This window comes from Squalius cephalus (genome assembly GCF_949319135.1).
Source record: "Squalius cephalus genome assembly, chromosome: 14".
Classification (NCBI taxonomy): domain Eukaryota; kingdom Metazoa; phylum Chordata; class Actinopteri; order Cypriniformes; family Leuciscidae; genus Squalius; species Squalius cephalus.
This window is the reverse complement of record NC_137135.1, coordinates 16627469-16650010: the sequence shown is the minus strand read 5'-3', so window position 1 is coordinate 16650010 and position 22542 is coordinate 16627469. Positions and strand designations below refer to the sequence as shown.

At 36.1% G+C, this 22542-nt stretch overlaps 2 protein-coding genes across 4 annotated transcripts; both read left to right on the top strand.

Annotated features, from left to right (window-relative positions):
- The first annotated feature begins 253 nt into the window (after positions 1–253).
- b4galt7 (xylosylprotein beta 1,4-galactosyltransferase, polypeptide 7 (galactosyltransferase I)) lies at positions 254–8008 on the top strand. 3 transcript variants are annotated; one of them, XR_013823584.1, is made up of 7 exons: positions 1011–1117; positions 2442–2771; positions 4360–4585; positions 4701–4784; positions 4907–5011; positions 6400–6788; positions 7104–7225. XR_013823584.1 is itself a non-coding variant. In XM_079893426.1 (6 exons), the coding sequence occupies exons 1-6, from the start codon at positions 820–822 to the stop codon at positions 6553–6555; spliced, it is 954 nt and encodes a 317-aa protein (XP_079749552.1). In that variant the 5' UTR covers positions 254–819; the 3' UTR covers positions 6556–8008. The 3 variants fall into 3 exon arrangements, 2 of the variants coding, with proteins under 2 accessions (XP_079749552.1, XP_079749553.1); XM_079893426.1 differs by lacking the exon at positions 1011–1117 and adding an exon at positions 254–872 and having other exon boundaries at positions 6400–8008; XM_079893427.1 differs by having other exon boundaries at positions 256–1117; positions 6400–8008.
- Positions 8009–11926: 3918 nt separating this feature from the next.
- Positions 11927–21180, top strand: emx3 (empty spiracles homeobox 3). Its single transcript, XM_079892753.1, has 3 exons — positions 11927–12651; positions 17943–18127; positions 19583–21180. The coding sequence occupies exons 1-3, from the start codon at positions 12303–12305 to the stop codon at positions 19748–19750; spliced, it is 702 nt and encodes a 233-aa protein (XP_079748879.1). The 5' UTR covers positions 11927–12302; the 3' UTR covers positions 19751–21180.
- The last annotated feature ends 1362 nt before the right edge of the window (positions 21181–22542 follow it).

The following is a 22542-nucleotide window of genomic DNA, read 5'->3' as shown; positions in this document are numbered from 1 at the left end:
ATTAAAACGAACTATTCAAAAGAACCGATTCGCGGAAAAGAGTCGAACTTCACATCACAATTTGAGTGTAGTCGTATTTGTTGTACATTTATTACATGACACATTGCACTCAGATTTCCACTGTCTATTGGTTCTGGTCACTGTCTACCTTCGCTTTGTGCATATAACTGTAAATAAAAATATGTGTCTAATCATGTCTCTAAACTAAATGTACCTGTCAGGTCAGAACATCCTAGGAACTTTATTCCGTGCACTGTTTCCAGGGGAATATTTTAAAGACGGACGATTCCAGCCAGCGTGTAATTTTTTTTCCTTTTGTCACCGTTCTGTTAAGTTTTTGAACGTTTATCGTCAATGACGTGTCGTATTAAATAACGTCAAACTAACGTTATATAGTATGTTAGCGGCTTGTAACACGCGTCAGACGGACGTGTCGTCCTAAAGCCATATCACGCGAGCTCGTGCGCCTTTTTTTTTTTGTTGTCGTACCGTTATGAGTGACATGTAACTGAACTCACGAAATGCTCTAATCAGACATAACGAGACGAGGATGAATTAGGTTTATATAGATTGAGATGGAGTGATTGGCTTCGCACCTACTATGCAAGAGAACGTTTAAACAGACAACTAGGAAGAATGTGTTTTAAAGTTATAGATCATTCATGATGGAAAGAGACAAAATACACTATTATTGCAAACGAGAAATTTGATTTTAACATGTAGACGCCATAAGGCCGTATCAGTGAAGTATATGTGAGGATATTGCGATCTGCTTGTCTACTTCATGCGTGGTACAGTGTTGCACTGACAGGCACAAAGATGATGTATTCTTCACGGAGAAAACCTGTGCTGTATTTCAAAGATGATAGAAGGTAAACGCTTTAATCATAACATGCAAATCAACATGTGATCACTCTCTCTCTATAAATATATATAACGTTAAACTTGTTCCATTTGCTGAATTGCTGTAATTATTTGCAAAATGCTGGTCTGTGGGTTTGTAAAACCCTCTGTGTGTATGAAAAGAAATGTAATCTTCGTTTGCTAGTAGTTGTTTCATGTGTTTCAAAATTTCAAGAAGTGAAAGTCAAAGGATGCAGCGTCATGGAGAGGTTCAGTGAGTATAAGTGTGAAGTTAAGTGTGAAGAGTTGTAACCCTGTAAAGCCTGACACATTAAATCATAATTAGAAAAACGTTAATTGAACCTTAAGTAAAAATACCTAAAAATAAATAAATAAAAAGTTTGCATATGTTTTATATAGGCTAGAGAATAATATTTGATGCATAAAGCTTTATGGCTCAAAATGGAGCTCACACTCTAGGAGGAAAATAAAACGCATACATTGTATTCAGAGGCCCAAGCTGAGCAAAAATACACAATTTGGAGCAGTTGCTGATATTTATATGGCCAGAAAGTAAGATGAAATATGATAGCTTGTCATGTAAATCAGTGAGATCTTTATAACAAGACTACTCGCATAAAATGAATATAAATATCAGTAGTCACTCTATATCTCCCAGTAGTATATCTTAGTAAGAAATTTAAATTCTTAGTTTTATTGTTAAAGTTCTATCATTTCAATTGTGGGAGGCAAAACGTATAATGCAATTCAATAAAATTATGATGACAAATCAATGTTAATCAAAAGCCTGATGGATCATATTTCATATGCATCATTTCTTTTGAAAAATGTTAGTGAATAATGAGGTAAACATAAGTTTCAGTTCAGTAAGTGTTCATCTTGCAATATTAATAACTATATAAAAGCTATTCTTATGTTTACTTCATAAAAATCAATGCAAATTTCCCAGCAATAAGACGTGTACCACAACCTGAAGGGGAATGTTTTTACAATTATACTAAAAGGCCATTTACTTGCTAAAAAGGTATGAAATATTAATCAGACGACATGGGGCATGTAGGTTTTTCAGCACAGGTTTTTATCATGTTGCTAATTTAGAGGCCTTAAAAATGCATGTATCAAACATACAGTAGACTTTATGGGGTCAAGTCTGGTTGAGCAAGACAAGTTGTTTAGAGATGCATGGTGTTTATTTTCTAGGAAATCTAACCAAAGTATTGATGACTCATCTTGCACTCATTCATTTTGTCCAATCAAATGCTCTCAAGAATGAGAACGTCCCTCCCACTAATACTGCCTGTATTCGCCTGAATTCTAACCTGCACTTTGATTTGTTGCAACACTTACTTCCTGGTTTAAAGGGAAATACGTCAGTTGCACTCGTTAAGCAATGTCATGGGTTATTTAAAGTGCTTTTAGTGTGTCTGGAACGGCATCCGCATAACCACAATATGCTGACCGTTGCCTTTATGATTTGCAGGGACTGTTATTTTCCTTTTATTGAATGCTTGACATGTCATATATCAGGTTTAGCTCAATTATTTTTATTTTTCACACAAATGCATTTATGCTTGCAGTTTTCTGTCGAGGAAATGCACCGTCTGGAAGCTCTTCGGGTTCTGCATGGTGTTTGTTTTGGGGTCCCTTCTTTGGGTGCAGCTGACTTGTTCAGGAGACATGAACCAGACTGTTGGATACAGCCACCTCCCTCATCAGCCCTGTCCCATAGAGAGACAGTCCTCCTCTGCTGATGACCCCTCCTGGGGCCCTCACAAAATGGCCCTCATCGTGCCATTCAGAGAGCGCTTTGAAGAGCTGCTGATATTCGTCCCTTACATGCACGCTTTCCTCAACAAAAAGAAAATACGGCATAAAATATTTATTATAAACCAAGTGGATCGTTTTCGGTGAGTAATTTTACTGTGTCTTAACTTTTTGTGTTTGCTAGTGATTCTTTAAAGTGCCCCTATGATGCTTTTTCAGATACTACCATTCATGCAGTGTTTAAATAGCTTTGTGAATGTAAAATGTCTGCAAAGTTTCAATGATCAAAGTGCAGATAAATTAGTTATTGTCTCCCCTAAAAAAGAACTGATTCTGAACTGCTGAAACGAGTCTTCAGTAGCTCCAGTCTTACTTCATTCTTGAACGGTCTTAAGTTTGTAACATATTTGAATAATGCCAGCCTATAGTCTACATTGGTTGCCCACGAACAGCATCTACTTTGGCCCCTTAAACACTGTAGTTGTAGCTGAGGCCTGGAAGAGTTTGGTTCGTGTCATGTCGAGAAAACGCTGTTTTCTTCGCTGCGAAAGCAAATCCACTTTCCAGGCACTTCCAACGGATATGGACTCGGGCTTGAATTGATGCGGTGAGACCATAGACTGTAAAAAAATATGGACGTAGTGTCCGTGACGTCACCCGTAGGTTTCTGAAGAGCATTTTTGAAGCCTAAAGTGGGCGGAGCCGGCCGTCGCCATCTTGTCCTCGCGTCACTCCCGGATAACAGAAAATGGGCAAAGAGGCGGGACATGGGTGGAGCAGAGGAGCCTGACTATCTGAAACCACGCCCGCCTAGCTCGACGCGATCGAGTTAGCTCAGGCTTTGGAGCTAATGCTATATGCTACCGACAGTACCAAGTCTGCGACCGCACAGGGCCTCGCGCTAAAGTGACAGTTGATGATGTAAAGCCAATAGTTAAAAGTTGCTGTTTTTGCCCTTCAAAATATTATAATATTTAAAAGACATGGCTACAAGTCAGACTGTGTATCGTGATTCTGTACTATTCTGCTAGTTGAAAATGTATTATGCAGTAACTTACAATATTACTCTGAGAGTGTGTGTGTGACAGTGATCTATGTGCATACATGTCAGTCACTCTTTTTTTTACAGTCTATGGTTCGTCAGCGCGGCATCGCTCGTCAAGTTCGTAGAGAGCTTTATTCAGTCCATTTTACATTCTGATTTTGTCCGCCTCTCAAATGGGTCAAACCATAGATATTACCTTTAAAGTTCAAGTAAATGACATTTTTGTTTTGAAGTCCATCAAAGTGCATCCATCCATGATAAAAGTAATCGATGTGTACGGCCGTCTGCCGGTAGCCAGTTATTTTAGTCGATAAAGTTTTAAATATCGCTTCGCTTCAGAAGGCCTTTATTAACCCCTCGGAGACGTGTGGAGCACTTTAATGATGGATAGATGCGGCCATTAACTGCCATTATAAAGCTTGGAAGAGCCAGGACATTTTTTTATTTAACTCTGATTGTATTCGTCTGAAAGAAGCAAGTCATATACATCTAGGATGGCTTGAGGGTAAAATCATGGGGTCATTTTTATTTTTGGGTGAACTATACCTTTAATAACCTTTAAAATAGCATAATAGGGGCACTTGAATCATTGCAGGAATAAATGTGTTATTTTTGCTGAAGGAAATATCTATTACACAAGTGTTATGGAGTAAAACAATTTGGATTTTGACTCTCATTTTTGTCAGGTTTAATCGTGCCTCTCTTATTAATGTTGGCCACATGGAAAGTGATAATGACACAGACTACATTGCAATGCATGATGTGGACTTGTTGCCCCAAAATGAGGATCTGGACTATGGATTCCCAGAGGAGGGGCCCTTCCATGTGGCCTCACCAGAGCTCCATCCCTTATATCATTATAAGACGTATGTGGGAGGGATCCTGCTGCTTACCAAGAAACATTATCAGATGGTAAGAAACCTGAATACGTTTGGACATTCAGTACTGATTCCAGGACTGCAGAATATCATTGCAAATTACAATTGCTTGTGATTTTTATTTTATTTTTATTTATTTTTTCCTATAGTGCAATGGGATGTCAAATCGCTTTTGGGGATGGGGAAGAGAAGATGACGAGTTTTTCAGAAGACTAAAAACGGCTAAACTTGAGGTACAAAAGAACTGAACACTTTAACACTATTTATTCTTACGCACCTGCTTAGAGGATTTATAAGGAGTTTGTGCCGTTTCATTTGATAAGTTATTTAATTGTGACAATTCAAATCTCTGCAGCTTTTTAGGCCAACGGGTATTACTACAGGAACTAAAACATTTAGACACATCCATGATCCAGCCTGGAGGAAGAGAGACCAGAAGCGGATCGCTGCACAAAAGCAGGTAGAAATAATTATAAAAAAAAAAAAAAAAAAAACGTCTCAGCACTCAGTACCTGCTCAGAAGTAGTCTCTCAAAAATACAGTAAAAACAGTAATACTATGAAAAATTATTACAATTTAAAACAACTGTTTTCTGTTTGAATATATTTTGGCAAAGCTGTATTTTCAGCATCATTACTCCAGTCTTCAGTGTCACATGATCCTTCAGAAATCATTGTAATATGATGATTTGATGCTCAAGAAACATTTATTATTATCAAAGTTGAAAACGTTTTCAGAACTCTTTGATGAATAGAAAGTTCGAAAGAACAGCATTTATTTGAAATATAAATCTTTTGTAACATTATAAATGTCACTTTTGATAAATGTATTGCTTTCTTGCAAAAAAAAAAAAAAAAAAAAAAGTTCTGGTCTTAAAGTTTTGAGTGGTAGCATAACTTAAATGGATAGAAATGTATTAACACTATGGTATAATTATGTATTAATCAAATCTTAAATTCCTCACACATTGCCAATATTTAAATTGGTATAAAGATGTGGATTAATTAATAAGCTGTATTCATAAAATATCTTGCATAACCATGTAAAACATTTGAACGTATTTGGCTGAATTTATATTTATAATGATCTTAAACATTTGGATCTAAAGGTAAATCATTCTTTAGAAGCCATTTAGCAGACAAACATAAAGTGTGGTTACAGATTTTCTTTACAAGCTAAATGTTTATTGTTGTTATTATTTTGTTTTTTAATGGATGAGCATAAAATACAGCCAACAAGCATCCATCTCACTTGATAATTAAATATATAAATATATTAGATTAAATTTAATATTGTTTTGAGAATTTTTGGTCACTACATAATTCCCAGGATTCAGTTTGTGTTATTTTGTAGTTTATTATTATTGTAAGGTGTGGAAAGGTACTACTAATAAAGACTAAGGCTGAATCTGAAATCACCCCCTAATGCCTAATCCCTTCATTCACTATTCCCTACGGTAGTCCACTAATACTGTTCACATGAAGGAGTGAATGAAAAGGAGTCAGAGAATTCGGACAGCCGTTGAGTGTACATCGGCTGTACACTCGTTATTGCGGTGCAATGTGGGATTGAATAAGTGCACTCAATAACGTCCACTATGGTTTCGGACACCACTACAAATGGCTGTCCCTTCAAATAACGCCCTATTTGATGGTATTGGGGGGGGGCGATTTTGGAATCAGCTTAACAGAAATTTACAAACATATACACTTCCAGTTTTTCTAAAATGAAACAAAGTTTGCCAAACGATTTCTAGTTCTGATCAGTAGATGTTTTTGTCGTGACAACATTGTCATGATGCACGTTCTTGTCCAAATGTTTGGATTCATATCTGTCTGCTTTCGGCAGGAGCAGTTTAAGGTGGACCCCGAGGGTGGCCTCACTAACCTCCGCTACAAGGTGGAGTCCAGAAAGGAAGTGACCATCAGTGGAGCTCCATGTACTGTCATCAGCATCGCTCTAGAGTGTGACTTCAGCCAGACCCCGTGGTGCCAGTCCAGCTAAAGTGCTTGAGCAGGACCTGTAACGCCAGAATGATACGCATTCTGGTGGCAGGAAAGCTTTCACAGATTATTAGTGCCAGTCACTCTGTGATCGTCTAACCAAAAGGACTTGAATATGTGACAGTGGGGAAAGAACTTTTCCCTTTGGATTTATTTTTATAGGACAGTGTTGTTGACTTCATCCATGATGAAGTGCTGCCTCATTTTTTTAATCGATCTATGGACCAATGTCAGGTACTACACTGAGTTTGCATCATCAACTTTGCAAATACGAGCATCCAAATGTCAGATTTTGAATGAGTTTTATAATATTTTAGCTGTAGCGGTGGACTGTTTCTCTTAGTGCAATTGTGAGTATTTGCTCAGCCCTGTCTTGACAAAATTGTTTCTTTTTTGCTTGAATTCAAAATCATGTATTGAAAAGGACAATATTATATATACATGAAATGGGTTTAAGGGTACTTTGATTGTATTTGCACAATATTCAGTATTTATATAAAAAACTAATGTTTCTTAAAAAGTCTTTTTACTTTTCCCCCCATGTTTCAGAACGCATGGAATGCTGTTACAACGTACACTCACAGGATTATGTAGAGACCCAATGAACTGGAGGCATGAAGCTATATCCAAAAAACAGCTTTCGGTGCAAATGTTAATAAAATTTAGTCACCACATACTTGTTTTCATTAGCAATGCCTGAACATAAACTGTGAATGAGTACTCTGTCCAGACTGAGATGCATTATTGTGCCTGTGGCAACAAACTGCTACACAACTGCACAGAACATGTTTGCCAAAAAAATAAAGAAAATACGACTCGACAATTACTTTGTCTTTTTAAAAAAACAAGGTATTACACATTCACCAGCAGAGCAATAATACTAGTTTGAGTGTGGAAAGAGAATTTGTCATTCCTGACCCCATTTATTTGTATATTCTTTAACACTCTAAAACAATATTCTATCCCTAATATCTGGAGATGTTTTAAGAAAAAAGAAAATGGATTTCAAGGGAGGTTTGTGTACATGCCAGTAGTGCATCCTGTTGAGCTCCACAACATTATACAGTTAATGACGTTTGCTGTGCTGTGTTTTCGTGAACTGTCGTTTAATTTTATCATCAGCAAATTGATGGTTATTGATAGTCATTTTAATGGCTTGTTAAGCTGGGTTTTGTTGACCTAAAGTGTCAGTTTTGGACACAATTAATGGAATTTGTTTCTTGTTCGCTTGCAAGCCTAAATGTTGAAATATTTGAAGTACTAGTTAAATATAATTTTTGACCAGAGAGAGAAAAATGTGTACAAAGGAGAAGAGCTGGAGTCAAAGGAATGTGACTATGATGAAGCTTAAATAGGAGTTTTGATTTTGAAAATGTATTGTCACAGTATCAATTTTCCATACTACTTTTTTTTGTGAGTAGTTTTAAGGACTTTAGTCTTACTCTAATATGCTGAAAAAAATAATAACAGTAATAATAAAAAAAATATTTTTTTATCAAGTAAAAGGTCACTTAACTCTCTACTTGTATCTGAATGTCAAAGATAATAATAATGAATGTCCTTCATTCTCAGTGATTAACACAATGCAGAGCTTCAACGAGGATTCACGTGTCTAACTAGCAGTATGATAATGTTGCATGCATAGTGAGCGTATGTATTTGTTCTGTTCGGAAATAACTAGCCCCCCGGTTTCACAGACGAGGCTTAAATATAAAAATGAAATGAAAATTCTGTCATTAATTACTCACCCTCATGTGGTTTCAAACCCGTAAGACTTTCTTTCATCTTCGGAACACAAATGAAGATCTTTTTGATGAAATCTGAGAGATTTCTGTCCCTTTATTGGCAGTTACGCAACTACTACTTTGACGCTTCAAAAAGTTCATAAAGGGATGGTAAAACTAATCCGTATGAATTGAACGGTTTAGACCAAAATTTCTGAAGAGACACAATCTTTTTATATGAACAGGTTGAATTTAGGCTTTTATTCACATATAAACATGCATCAACTCACGCATCATTTGTGGAAAATGCCTGGTAGCTCAAGCATGTTCGCTTGATGTGCGAGATCCAATGAGGTTCATTCTCGTGTGACGCAGCATGTTTGAGCTTCTGCAAGAACCAATGAGGTTTGTTCTCACGCGTAAAGCAGGTTTGGTTGAGCTTCTGTTTATGATCATTGATAAATCTTTATATGTGACTAAAATATAAAAGCCTAAATTCAATCTGTTCATTATAAAGTGATTGAGTCTCTCTTCAGAAAATTTGAAATGTCAAAGAAGTTTGAGGCTGGAGCAACATAGCAACTAGAAATGGTTTTAAATTAAATTCCAAGAGAAAATTTCTGGCCTCAGTTCTTGCTCTATCCACGCGGCTCTGGTGAAAGACAGTCCAGAAATGCGTTACAAAAAGCATCGTTTGCTAACTTTGGTAGCAAGTTCCATTGAACTCTAATTGGCAACACGGAAATTGCGATAGTTGGCTTTGGGAAACGCACCTCAGATCAGTTAGAGATCAAACATGAAGGCTTGTCTCTCGGCGGCTCATGTAGGCCTACTTACACCATGCCATGTTCGTTTTACTATTTAATTGTTTTAAACATTTAAGTGCCGACCATATATGTTTTCAATTTATCGATTTTAAAAGCATATCTAAATGCAGTGTATAAATGGATGTGCTCTGTGTCTTTTACACATTGGTACAGTAGAGGGCGTTGTTTGTTCACCACACACCCTGAACAGTAACTAACAAAAAGCCTGTATAATATCTTTGAGTGTTTGTCCCAGCATTCATGGCGTGTAATACATTTACTTTATATAGTTATTAGTGGATAAACAGAATAGGATACATGAGCAAATAAATACTAACTCTGAGTGCCATATAAACAGTGACTGTGAGCTTGACATCCTTAACTTACTGACCTCCAAATGCCCTACATCATGCAAATATGGAGTAGAAAAAGGACTAGCTTTATAATTCAGGCACTTATCATATATTAGCTATAAAATATATTTTTAGCTATATTTAATATAGCTGTAATTTTTTTTAGCATTTTTTTTTTTTTTTTTTTAGATCTAAAGCCTAGAATCAAGAGCTGAATTATTGCAAAATATTAACTTTCTATTAAAAAAATACTTTGCAAATAATGCATTCGGCAGTTAGAAAGGTTTTTACTATGGCTGTCTGATAACTCTATTAATAGATTTGAGTTCTATTCATGGTCTGATAAGAGAAGTTTTACAATTAGCTTAATTCAACCTTTTTTGTAGCCTAATGTATCTTTGATTTGCTAAAAAAAAATTTTATTATTGTGAATAAGGGATTTCATGAACATGCTATTTTTTTGTTCCTCAAGTCAATAGGTATTGATGGTTATCCATTTAATTTAGCTTCTCTGAGTCAGCTAATGACTAGTAAAATAACCAATCTTGGCTTCTCCGTGTTCAAAGAGGGTTTAACACCAGTTAGTGCAGGCAGGGGAACAATAATCACATTTTAACTCGCCTTCACACCCAGAGTGCTTACAAAAACTCCAACTGTTATAGCCTTTCAGCTGTGCACACTCTGCAATCAATTGCCAGAGGCAAAATTAATAGATGTTAATGGCCATTTGTATTTGAGGCAAAGGGGACAAAATTGGCCAGAGAAAGCTATTAATTATATGCAGAGGGAATGAGAAGGGAGGCACAAGAGGGCTGGAGACGGACCGCTTTGGGGCTCAATGGGGTCTGTGCCCTGCGTGGTTCACATGGGTTTCCGCTGGGTGGATTGTGAAAGGCCTGAGCAGGGGGGCTTTTGTGTGGCTCCTGAGCCACCATTGTTCCTTCTCAAAAGGGTGACATCTGTCCAGGGTTTCCGAGACTCTGATCCACCCCATTAGCCTCCATCCTCTCTCAACAACTTATTGCGTTTGTAACTGACAAATGAGACAAGGAGAGGCACTCGAGACATGTCAAGCCGAGAGATCAATGCCCGGTTCCCTTGATCTGTGTCTGCTTCATTAAGACACCTTCATAAACTCCTTAACTAAGCTCAGATTCCTGAGTTCTCTTGTTATGATGACGATTTCTATCCATGAAATAAAAATAAGTGTTATGTGATAACCATATTGATTATTTCACTAGTTAATGTTCTTTATGCTTACCTATAATGGCCCATAAATCAAACCAATCTATAAAATAAAAAATATATATAATTTTCTCTCTTGTAAGGTATATCCTTTAATAAATCTCATTAAAGGATATGCCTAAAGAAGATAATAATTATTTGATAGCTAAAACAACAAGGGTAATAAAAAAAAAAAAAAAAACTATAGGCTAATACTGCAAATGATAATAACAAATTGCATGGATGCATGTGGCAATTTTAATGATATTTAATATTTTTATTGTTATTATTGCCATATTGTATTATTATTATTATTAGCCTATATTATTATTCAATTTACTTGTTACAACGAATTTTTACGTTTGTAGGCTTTAATTCTTACTGGTTGTACACTGTTAAAAAAAAAAAAATTAAAAAGCTTTTTTTTCCCAAATAATTTTTTTGTTAATATTTTATTTTGTCAAATCAACTTATCAACTTAATATTTTGAGTTTCTATTGATTAAACCAATCTCCATTGTATTTTTTTTCTTTTATTTCAATAAGTAACCAGGTTACTTACTTTTTAAAAGTTAGACCAACAATATTTTTTTACAGTGTACCGATAGCCTATTACTGTGTAGCCTATACACATAATATAAATAATAAATCATTTAAATGCAGTAGCCTAGCAAGGAAACACTTTCAAAATATTTTTTTAAATATGATAAATATGATAGATTACAGTGTGTGAAAAATTATTAACGGAAATAAATAGGCTATTTCTGGGCTGTAAGAAGTAATAGGCAAATAATAACCTAAATGAATATTGTGACGAATTATGAGGCCGTTCATTTAAACTAGCCTCGAAACAAAATCTATAGATCGATCACTTTCACCTGCTTCCGCTTATTTCGCAAAATTAGCCTAAATAAATCAAATAAAAATGATTCAAAACCAATATCAATCACAGTGTAATAAAATTAAATTTTATCTAGCCTAATTAAATCTTAAATCCTGCTGATCACTAAGCCACCAGAACGATTCAGTTTTGAAGCTTCAAAACATTTTAAATGTAGCCTAGCTAGGTATAACCTTCACAGATTCTGTTCTGACACATCCGTTTATGTGTTGTTGAACTCTTTCTGGTCAAATAGCCTGAAGAATTTCTTCACACAACACAAAATGGCTGTAATTGAGTGCGAGTGCGCCGCTCGCCGATCTGCGCATGCGCAGCACACCTCGCTGTCGGAGCTCTGTGAGAGCAGGTATTGAAGTTGGCTCATCATGACAAGCGCTGGCGCACAAGCTGACGGATCATCGATCACAAGAGCTCGCAGCGATCTGACTGCATCGGAGCTGATGCCTGCTTCACACGCTCGAGGTTTGCTCTGACAAGGACATGAATGAGATGAGATCTGAATGACTTTAAACACAACTGGTGACAGAAACTCACACGTCTATTTGCAGCTATTGGAAGTGGATTGCAACCCACGAAATTGAAGGAGCCAAAGGAACCTTATGAAGTTATGGATTGTAGAGGGACTATATAAATATTGTCTTTTTGACTTTTTTTAGACGTGGGTTCATCATCGGTTGACTTCCTGTTCGATTTTTTTTTGTGTGCATTTAATTGACTGAGTATTTTTTATAGCCCATCACAATGTTCCAGCACAATAAGAAGTGCTTCACTATTGAATCTCTTGTGGGTAAAGACTCCAATTCATCAAGTGCCGCTGCGGATGAGCCCATCAGACCCACTGCTCTGAGGTTCTCTGAATCCATCCATCCTTCCCCCTTTGGGAGCTGCTTCCAGAACTCAGGCAGGACACTGTACAGCAGCAGCCCAGAGATGATGTTCACAGACCCGGCCACTCATTCCACCAACTCCGGGCTGTCTCTGCGTCACCTCCAGATCCCCACACAGCCCTTCTTCAGCCCTCACCATAGGGACACCCTCAACTTCTACCCGTGGGTGTTGAGGAACAGATATCTGGGACATCGATTCCAAGGTAAAGATCACTTGTGGGATGTTGAGAGATGGAGTGAGAGATTGAAGTGGGGCCCATGAAGTTAAGAAAAGCTTAATAACTATTGAAAAGATTGAGCCTAGTCAAGGTTTTCAGCTGCTCTTTGGCCTATATTGATTTAATGTTTTATTTCAAAATTGTTATGGCGATGCGATAAATACCTCTCATCTGAATATTATCCTATTTTTATAAACATATCGGTTTAAAATAAAAAGGACTCATGAGAAAATGATGCCGTGCAACTCGTGTTAGTCTATTTAAAAATGGTTTGACTCCAAATTACCAATAAACGTGAATTGCTAAATAATTTTGTAGTCGTCGTAACATTATAAGACCGCTAATTTATTTCGATCACATAGAAGAACGTTGTTCGATACAATTTTTTTTCTGTTTGTTTGAAACATTTTTAGCTCGCATTGTGTATTATAATATAAATCATTCCTTATTAAAGATAATTAAGATAAAGATATTTTCAGAAGCATATACATTTATATTAATGATAGGCCTAAAATAAATGTAGGCTGTTAATTAGGCTTTTACTTAAATTATAGCCTACTTTCATCATACGTTCCATCGTTTAGGATCATTTTAACACTATAAATATAGTAGAAAAAACTAAAGTAGCCTCCATTGTTTTACTGTTATTTGAATCATTTTTATTTAAATATTTAAATATTTGTTTGTGTATCTTCTTAAAGATGCACCGTATTTCTACGTCGTTTCCGTTTTCCTTTTTAAATGTGCGATATACATAATCTATTTCAATAATTATATTAGGCCTGCATTATTGTGGGTGGACGAATATTTTTATGAGGTAGTCGAAGTGCTACATGCAACATCTTTCTTTTACATTTGGGATTCTTCCACAGAGTAAACACATTTGTTATTATACGGCTCATAAACATTTACAGCTCTTAAAATTACCATAATAATGCAAATACTGTTAATGACATTTGTTAGCTTTTAAAACAATTATTTGGACAAGCACTTTACCCCATGGATTTAATAGGCAGCTCTTGTAATAAAAAAATAAATAAAATAAAAAACAGCCTTGAAATGTTTGTTCCTTTAAGAGCTTTATTTTATTTTGATTACATTTTTTATTTTGTATATTTTAATCACCATCTTTGTGAGATGAATGTGTCTTTAAACTTCTTTAATTTATTATTATTATTATTATTATTATTAAAAATCAAATACAAGAATATTTGATTGATTTGATAGTCCTGTTTGCAGAGTCCTTTAAAAAGTGTAATGGATACTAGGAGGTCCTATTTACCAGGCAATTTGTTAAAGCTGCTATCAGTAGTCTGACTTATTGCCTGCTTGGAGGGCTGTGATGAGAAGCCCAGACACATTTGCTGTTATAGGGTCCTGAGCTGGACCACAGTCCTCGAGGGCATTGCTCAGGTAATTGGTGGAAGTCAGAGGTTGTTGTCACTATTACTCAGATCCGGGGTTCAGATAGAGCCTCTTTGTTTACACACACAGCCGATCCACTCACTGATGGTGTCCAATAACCTAGAAAACTACTGTTTAGACAAGACTAAATGCAGCCGTGGGGATTGGGTGGGAACGGATCACCTATCGAGGAGAGTGTCGGTGCTAATGTGTCCATGGGTTTTAACTCTAGCACTTCCTGAATGGGAAAAGAGATGCGTCCACGTCCTCGGATCCGTCATGCGGGACAAGGTAAACAGGATCCCAGACCGGCCTGCTGTTGTACATGAGCAGGGTTTCGTGTTATGGTTACGATTCACAGACTGTGACAGTGGCACTGATGCATTTTTCTGAGATTTGTGCGCTCTCAGGTTACAATAAAAATCTGTGAGGTTCCAGATGTATGAACAGTGTCATCAGCAGACTGGATTGTCTTTCTTTAGAGGCCGCATTCCAAAGCATAATGTAATAATATGAGAACAATGTAATAATAATGTAATAATATAATAATAATAGCAGTTATATATGTATTTAGGGGTGTGTCGATACCCTTATGTCACAACTCCATACATATCACGATACTGAACTCACGATACAATAGTATTGCGATACTCCCAGACAAATGCTAAAAGGTTAAAAATTATTTTAGACGAATATGCTTGCACTCTGTCACTGACTAGATATATTTAAAATAGTGTAGGCTGCTTTTTACTGGTAACAAAAGACATTTGGCATGATCAGGACCCACAAATATTCCCCCATTGCACTAATATAATTATTCATTATATTTATCATTATATATAGTAGTTTAATGTAGTACTGACACTAAAACTTTGTAAACTTGAATTTTTTCTCACACAGTAATTTTCATTTTGGGTGAACTATACACAATACAGATTTTCACTATCCACGATAGTTTTTGTATTTTGTATAGTGATATATATATACATGGTATATTGTTACACCCCTTATGTATATATATATATATATATATATATATATATATATATATATATATATATATATATATATACATATAGGCCTATAGATGTATAAACAGTGTTATCAGCAGTCTTTTAATAATATAGAAAGATTGATTTATTGTCTTTCTTTAGAGGCCGCATTCTAAAGCATAATATAATTAAAAAATATTGTAACAATGTAATAATATAATAATAGCAGTTAAGTTACACACACACACACACACACATATGTATATATGTATAAACAGTGTTATCGGCAGACTTAAAACTAATGATAGAATGATTTATTGTCTTTCTTTTGAGGCCTCATTCCAAAGCTTACATAACAATGTAATAATATAATAACAATAATAGCAGTTACAATCTTTTGAAAATATATATATATAACTTTTTTTTCCCCCAAAATTGCTCGGAAAATATTGAATCAAAATGTCAGGGAGGCGGCGTAACGGGGAACACTCATTCTGTAGGAGAGACCAAAGGGTACAGTCTCTTTCTTTCCCACTATAGTCCACCCTTCTCCCTGCCTCTAATGAGAACGGCACTGACAAGACCAAGCTTGTTTGTGCCAAGGGAATGGTAGTAAAGCTGATCTGGGTGCCATCTGGTTCCCTTTTCCTCGTGTTGGGGGCTTTCTTGCCTGGATAGGCCAGTGTGTGTTTGAGTCCAAACCCCCGGAGGGTCTCCCAGCTCTTCAGGAGGCTTGAGTCTCTGTCAGTGTTCTGGCCTGCTAGTCTGATCCACCACCTCTCTCGAGAGACACGGAGGTGATGCCACACATGCTGATGATGCCAGGCCGAGAGCACCGAGCATACAACGAAATAAGATTTCGCTTTGATTTGAAAGTTTGGAAAAGTTGCCACTATGACACTGCGTAATCGGTTTCGGTTGGTTGGCGCTCAGTGCACCTTGAGGAAGGTTTAAGGAGGGCTTTTCAACACCTTCAAACCGCGTAGAACTCATTATTTACATTCTTCCGCCCTGCTCCCCTCAGTTTTGCACGGAGATGTCTCCATTGTTTTTGCCTCTGGTGTTCAAAGCGTTTTCAGCGCACCAGCTGAAAGCAGTTGTCAATGACAGTGCTGTGACAGAAAATATGCACCTTTTAGTAAAATAGCAGTAAAGTGCAAACATTATTAGGACCTTTGGGAAGTCTCTGCTAATGGAGGCTTGCAACAGCGAACTAGTCATTCTGTGCACGCAAACAAACATGTTGCAACTGTCTTCTCCGCAGTGGGATGCCTAGAAACGTGTGTATATGAAGCATCGCTGTGTTTGAGGCTGAGAGGTGAAGTTGCTTCTCTGTGATGGCTTAATGCTCGTCTGAAAGGAGTCAGTTCAAAGCTATTGTCTGCAGATAAAGGCTCGGTTTCGGAGTTTTTAAAAGACTTAAAGTCCGAACAGCCTCATGCTAATCCTCTTTTCATCTTCTGGTGATGCCATTAGTGAGCTTTTGTGCTCAGAATTGGTGCATCATTGTGCTTTCTTTGATGATCAGTGTTAAAAATTTCAATGGGTTCTGTGCACACTGAACTCTTATAGATTTAGATTAAATGCGTTTATCAAAATTTGTGGTTTAGAGGATTTAGGCAGCCTTTGGAATTGTGAAAGTATTTCTGGGTGGCTGAATATATGAATGCATTAATATGGTTTTAGCAATCGCCACTGGTGTTTTCAGCAGCTTCGCGGCCTACGTGTGGGCCAACCGCATTCATAAACCCAGCCGAATTCGCATGCTCAGAAAAAGTCGTTATTGAAGCAAACACCTATTTGGGACGTTTGCATGTTACAGATGCACATTTGCGGTTGCACACCTGATGCGAACGTTGAAACCTTTTGGTTATTTTTTCATTGACAAAAGATCATGGTCTGTCGCTTCTATCCTCCCTGTAACCGCTCCGCGAGAAAATTTTGTTTATACGTGATTGCGGTCATCGCATTTCTGAAGATTCTTTCAAGCATAGCTCTCCAAACACTAAAGTGGTCACATAAATTACACATCCATTTGTTTATGAAAAATGTTTTTCGCTCTTTGTGTGTTTGCAATAAACGGCACACGTACTCTGCCCTCCAGATGTTGTCTGGGGTCGAGCGAAGATCACGTTTGCTCTGATACTGATGGGGACAAAATTTTACTATTGCCTCATGTTGAATATAATCAGACCAAATGTAAGGGATTTAGATTTGCTTAACTGACAATTAACATATTCATCACAAATGTTTTTGCATCTATTCAACCATGGATGTCTATTTATTTTTTAGCAGCCTTGTATTTGTATGAAAATCAGGGTAATGCCATATATTATGAAGACCGAAGGTTAAAGACTCGTCGAGAGCTGTCTGAGTGTACAGACGTTCGGTTGGTATGAATGATGCGGTGTGAACACACTTTACATCAGCCGTGTCTGGAACTGACCTGGAATTATTCAAATCAACTCATGTGGCTCAATTAAGACATGCAATCCTGTGCTTAGTGTCAGCATTGCTATGCTATGTAAAGCACTTATTTTGTATAAAAGCATAAAGAGCCTCTGGATAATCGATCTGCTAAATGAAGAAACGTCAACGTAATGGCTGCCATAAGACTTTTTTTTGGGAATTTTGATGAATTCACATCACTTCATTTTGTAATCCCACACAATCCAATGATGTCATTAGGATTTCAACAACACGATACTTCAAATTTAAATGGTGAAATTTTCATGTAAAACATATTTGGCGCATAAGTCACAGTTTAAAATCTTTCAAATGTACACATTTCACTTGTGTTTTTCACTTTAAATCCCACTATAAAAGTATCCACTGGGCTAATTGACATGTACTTTTTATTCCCCTGCTTCTTGTCTCCAGGTGACGACAGCAGCCCGGAAAACCTGCTGCTACACGGGCCTTTCTCTCGCAAGCCCAAGCGCATCCGCACGGCCTTCTCCCCGTCGCAGCTGCTCCGGCTGGAACGTGCCTTTGAGAAGAACCATTACGTGGTGGGAGCCGAGCGCAAGCAGTTAGCCAACGGGCTGTGCCTGACAGAGACACAGGTGAGGAGGCAGAGGCGTCAGGGTCCGTCCCTTCAGCATTCCACCGCACACACACACACACACACACTGCTAACGGCATGGGATGTGAACACGCATTTACTCATCTAGTTTCCTCACAGGACGGAAGTAATTCATCATTCATTGCCTTGGGATAGGCCGTATAAATTCCAAAGCATGTATACAACATGCATTTATTGGTTATTTTCACAATCGGCTTCACAAACATTCACATACGTACTCGTGTAGGATTGTTAGGCTTGAGCAATGCCTGTTGTGACACACGGAGGGGTTCAAAAGTCTGAGACGCCACTGAAAATCGGGGAACACAAATCTGAACGTGGAAAGAAATGGAATAATACAAAAAAATAAAAAAAAAAAAAATGTTATGAGATAAAATAAGAAACTAATTATATGATCAGTAAGTTATGACAACATTTGTTTTTTGCATTGCTTTAACTCATCAAAATAAGTTAAACAAGATTCAACTCTTTTTAAAGTGAGTTTAATGTAATTTAAGTTGAAGTGACTTAAACATCCAGGTTGATTGTACTTAAAAACTTAAGGCAGCAACTTTTTTTTTACAGGTTATATGAATCTTTTTATCTAAATTCAAAAGATTCATATATTAATCTTTTAAATGAGTTATTTTGTTACTTTTATTTTGGATGTTTTTTTTTATGCAGATACATTTTTAAAATAAAAATATAATTTTTTCATTAACTTTAGTTCAAATGTTCAAAATTTAGGGCATAAATATATATATTTTTAATTTAATTATAAAAATGCAATTTCACTTGTGGTTTTAGAATTTTTAATGAACCTTTTTAATTAGTTATAATGTTTTGGGTTTTTTTTACATAGTTTTATTCGTATTCTAATTCATCTTTAATTACAAGTTTCGTTCAAATGTTCATACTGATAATATAATTTGTAATGACCTTTATTAAATGATAGTAAATTATAATAAATTATTAGTGGTTTCAGACTTTTGGACACCTTCTGTAAACCTTTGCAATTAGTCATTTTGTTTTTACAGTTGCTTTTATTTTGGATGTTTGCTTTTTTTTTTTTTTTTTTTACATACTGTTTTATCCGTGTCAAGCACACATAGTTAGAATATGTTTCCACATATCGTGCAATCACAATACATGATTTCCTCACCAGATTACGTCAACAACAATCCTATCTCACATGAGCTGCAGGCATAAGCATGTTTTTAAATGGCATAATAATGTGCCGCCAAAGTATTTTAATAGCAAACATGGTATGGGGAAGATATGCTTTATAACTTTCTTTAATAAAAAAAGGATAAAATAGTTAAAACATGCATTTTAAAAACATTAATTAATATATACTATCTATTATTAGCTATATATTAATTATATATGTAACTATTTGGCTTTGGCTAGATAAGCTGATATATTGAAATGGCCTCTCTTTCTCGTTCTTGTCCAGGTGAAAGTCTGGTTCCAGAACAGAAGGACCAAGCACAAGAGACAGAAGCTGGAGGAAGAGTCACCAGAGTCGCAGCAGAAGAGGAAGGGCAGTCAGCATGTGAGCCGCTGGAGGGTGGCCACGCAACAGGGCAGCTCTGAGGACATTGACGTCATTTCAGAAGACTGATATCGTACGGCTGCGTTATCTCTGGTAATAAACATCAGTCATGTTGACGGATCTCTGCCACACAAAAAAAAGAACAATATTTTTCAGACGGACGGCGTCATGAATTGAACTTGGTGTGTAAACTAAGGAACTGAGTCACAGTCGACTGCCACTGACTTCTGATCGTGCACAACGGAGCAAAGGACGTCAGCAGCTGAACTGCTCAGAGAGACTTGACTGTAAAAGACTTCTGTATGCGATACACATGGACCTCTTCATTTTGGATCACATTCCATCTCAGAGCAATGAGACTTTTTTGTACGCTTTTTTTTGTGTGTGTGTGTGTGTGTGTAAGTTTTCACTTCTCTCTTGCTCCTTTGTTATCAGTCAGAACATTTCCATCATAAAGAAGTATACTGGATGACAAAAGTAATAATAAAAGAACACCTTAATGAATAGATTGATCAATGTTTTGTAGTGTTAAATTGATTTAGAGATTCAATGCCCACAGTCTAACACCAATAGGTCGATCCAGTCTGTGAATGAAAAATCACACATAGATGTACTTCAAAAAAAAAAAAAATGGATGTGCGTATTTTATACAATGTCGTTCTTTTACGAACCAGGCAAACAGTTCAAATTTAAAGCGATATCCATTTGAAATGGTTCTATTTATTCTGAGCGAGTGAACTTTTCTATGCATTTGAGCTCCAAACCCAAAACTGTATTTTGCGTTTTACATCTGGGTTAAAGCTTATTGAAGATTTTACATGTATCGTGTGAGAATTATTTTTCTTTCATGTTTGTTACCACAACGGCTCTTGAAATGAGATCAAATATCAGCGAACTAGAGAAGCTTAGGAATTGTTTGAATTTCTTTCTTTACTCAATTAAATACGAGGGAAAAAAAATGCAGTCTAACCTCTAAGACCCAGAACGGTTTGTAGCACTTCATAGATGTTTGTTTTTTTGGGTTTTCTTTAAGGTGATAAGCACTCACTGTAACCCCATTCGTCTGTCTTCATTGTTCAGGAATCTTTTGGTATGTGTGTGTTTAACTTTTTTTCTGCAGACTATTAGATAATAAAAACCTTAACTTAAAGACTGTTTGGGAATTATTTATCCTTTGTTATTATGTTCTAAGCTGGTCATTTAGCAGTGATTTGTCTGTTTTTTTTTTTTTTCAATAGACTATGCTTTTGCATTCCTGAGGAGCCACAGGTTCAGTTACATAAAACAGACAGGTGTCATTAGACAGAAATCCTTCCAAAAATAGTGTACTTACATGCTCACTGAACATATAAGAGCTTGAAAGTGAACAAACATCCCCACCTTTGGATTTACATGTGCAAACAGTGTCACGCCAAAACCTGTGCAAAACAGCACTGTATCAAAGACCATTACCTTTGCTGGGCTGTGGAAATACTTATAAATATGTTTCTGAGTTGATTTAATTTGTGTCTTGTATCATTTAACTGTTCGCTTACGGTGTGCATCTCATCTGCTGGCTCAATAAAATAACTTTATAGATAATGCTGATTTGGCACTCAAGAAACAGTTTTTGTGGAAACCATGATACACAAATAAAATTCAAGAGAGAAAGAAATTAATACTTTTATTCAGCAAAGATGCATTAAATTATAAGTGATAGTAGTGTCTATTTCAAGTAAATGCTGTTCTTTTGATCTTTCTATTCATCAAATAATCCAGATTTTTTTTTTTTATCGGCTTTTCCACAAAAACATTAAGCGGTATAACTGGTTTAAACATTGATATTAATAATAGGAAATGTTTCTTGAGCATTTTAAACATATATTTAAATATGATTATTTTAAATGGTAATAATAGCCTATTTCACAATATTTAAGTTTTACTGTGTTTTTATCAAATAAATGCAGCCTTGATGAGCAAAAAAAAACCACATTAAAAATCGGTAGTACACACACACACACACACACACACACACACACACACACACATACATATATATATGTATATATATATATATATATATATATATATATATATATATATATATATATATATATATATATATATACATATACTGTATATATATACTGTATATACATACATATACCGCATATATATATATATATATATATATATATATATATGTATTTCAGTCAGCTGAAAAGGCATCCATGTCACCTTTATGTACTGTAATTTACACCAGCTAATCCTTAAGGGCCTGATTGACAGAAATGTATTAAATTTGCATGACCTTGGATGTAAATACATAGCCTCATTATCAGTCGCAATGCCTATAAACTGTGAAAGATAATATAAGAACAATCTATTCATATTTCATATCTTTCATTGAAGAAGTCCCCAGGAAACAACACTTCTGAAACACACAGCAAGAAAAACAAAACATATTTATACGCCACAACACTCCAGACAGATAGGCTTAATTTAAACACCCACTCCATTAAAAAACATACCTCACTCGAATAGTGTAAACAAAGACTGTTTCTATCTTGCAGATTCTGTTTCAGATAGGCAGCTTAGTTCTGTGAGCGTATCACAACGAAATAAAATCGAGAACAACAAATGTATAACCTCCCGATACATTTTGTGTGGGTAGTCAAACTTCACCAATGTAACATAGCCACCGAAGTCGCAGTGTTTGTGTATGCAAAATTACCACTCTCAGTCTGTATGAGTAATGATCGCACAGACAGGACGCTATCAGTGTTAACACATGATGATAAATAGAAGGTTGAGCTAACTCTGAAGTGATTTTATCACAGATATGATGCAACATATGTGAATTACTGACAATCACACAGGCC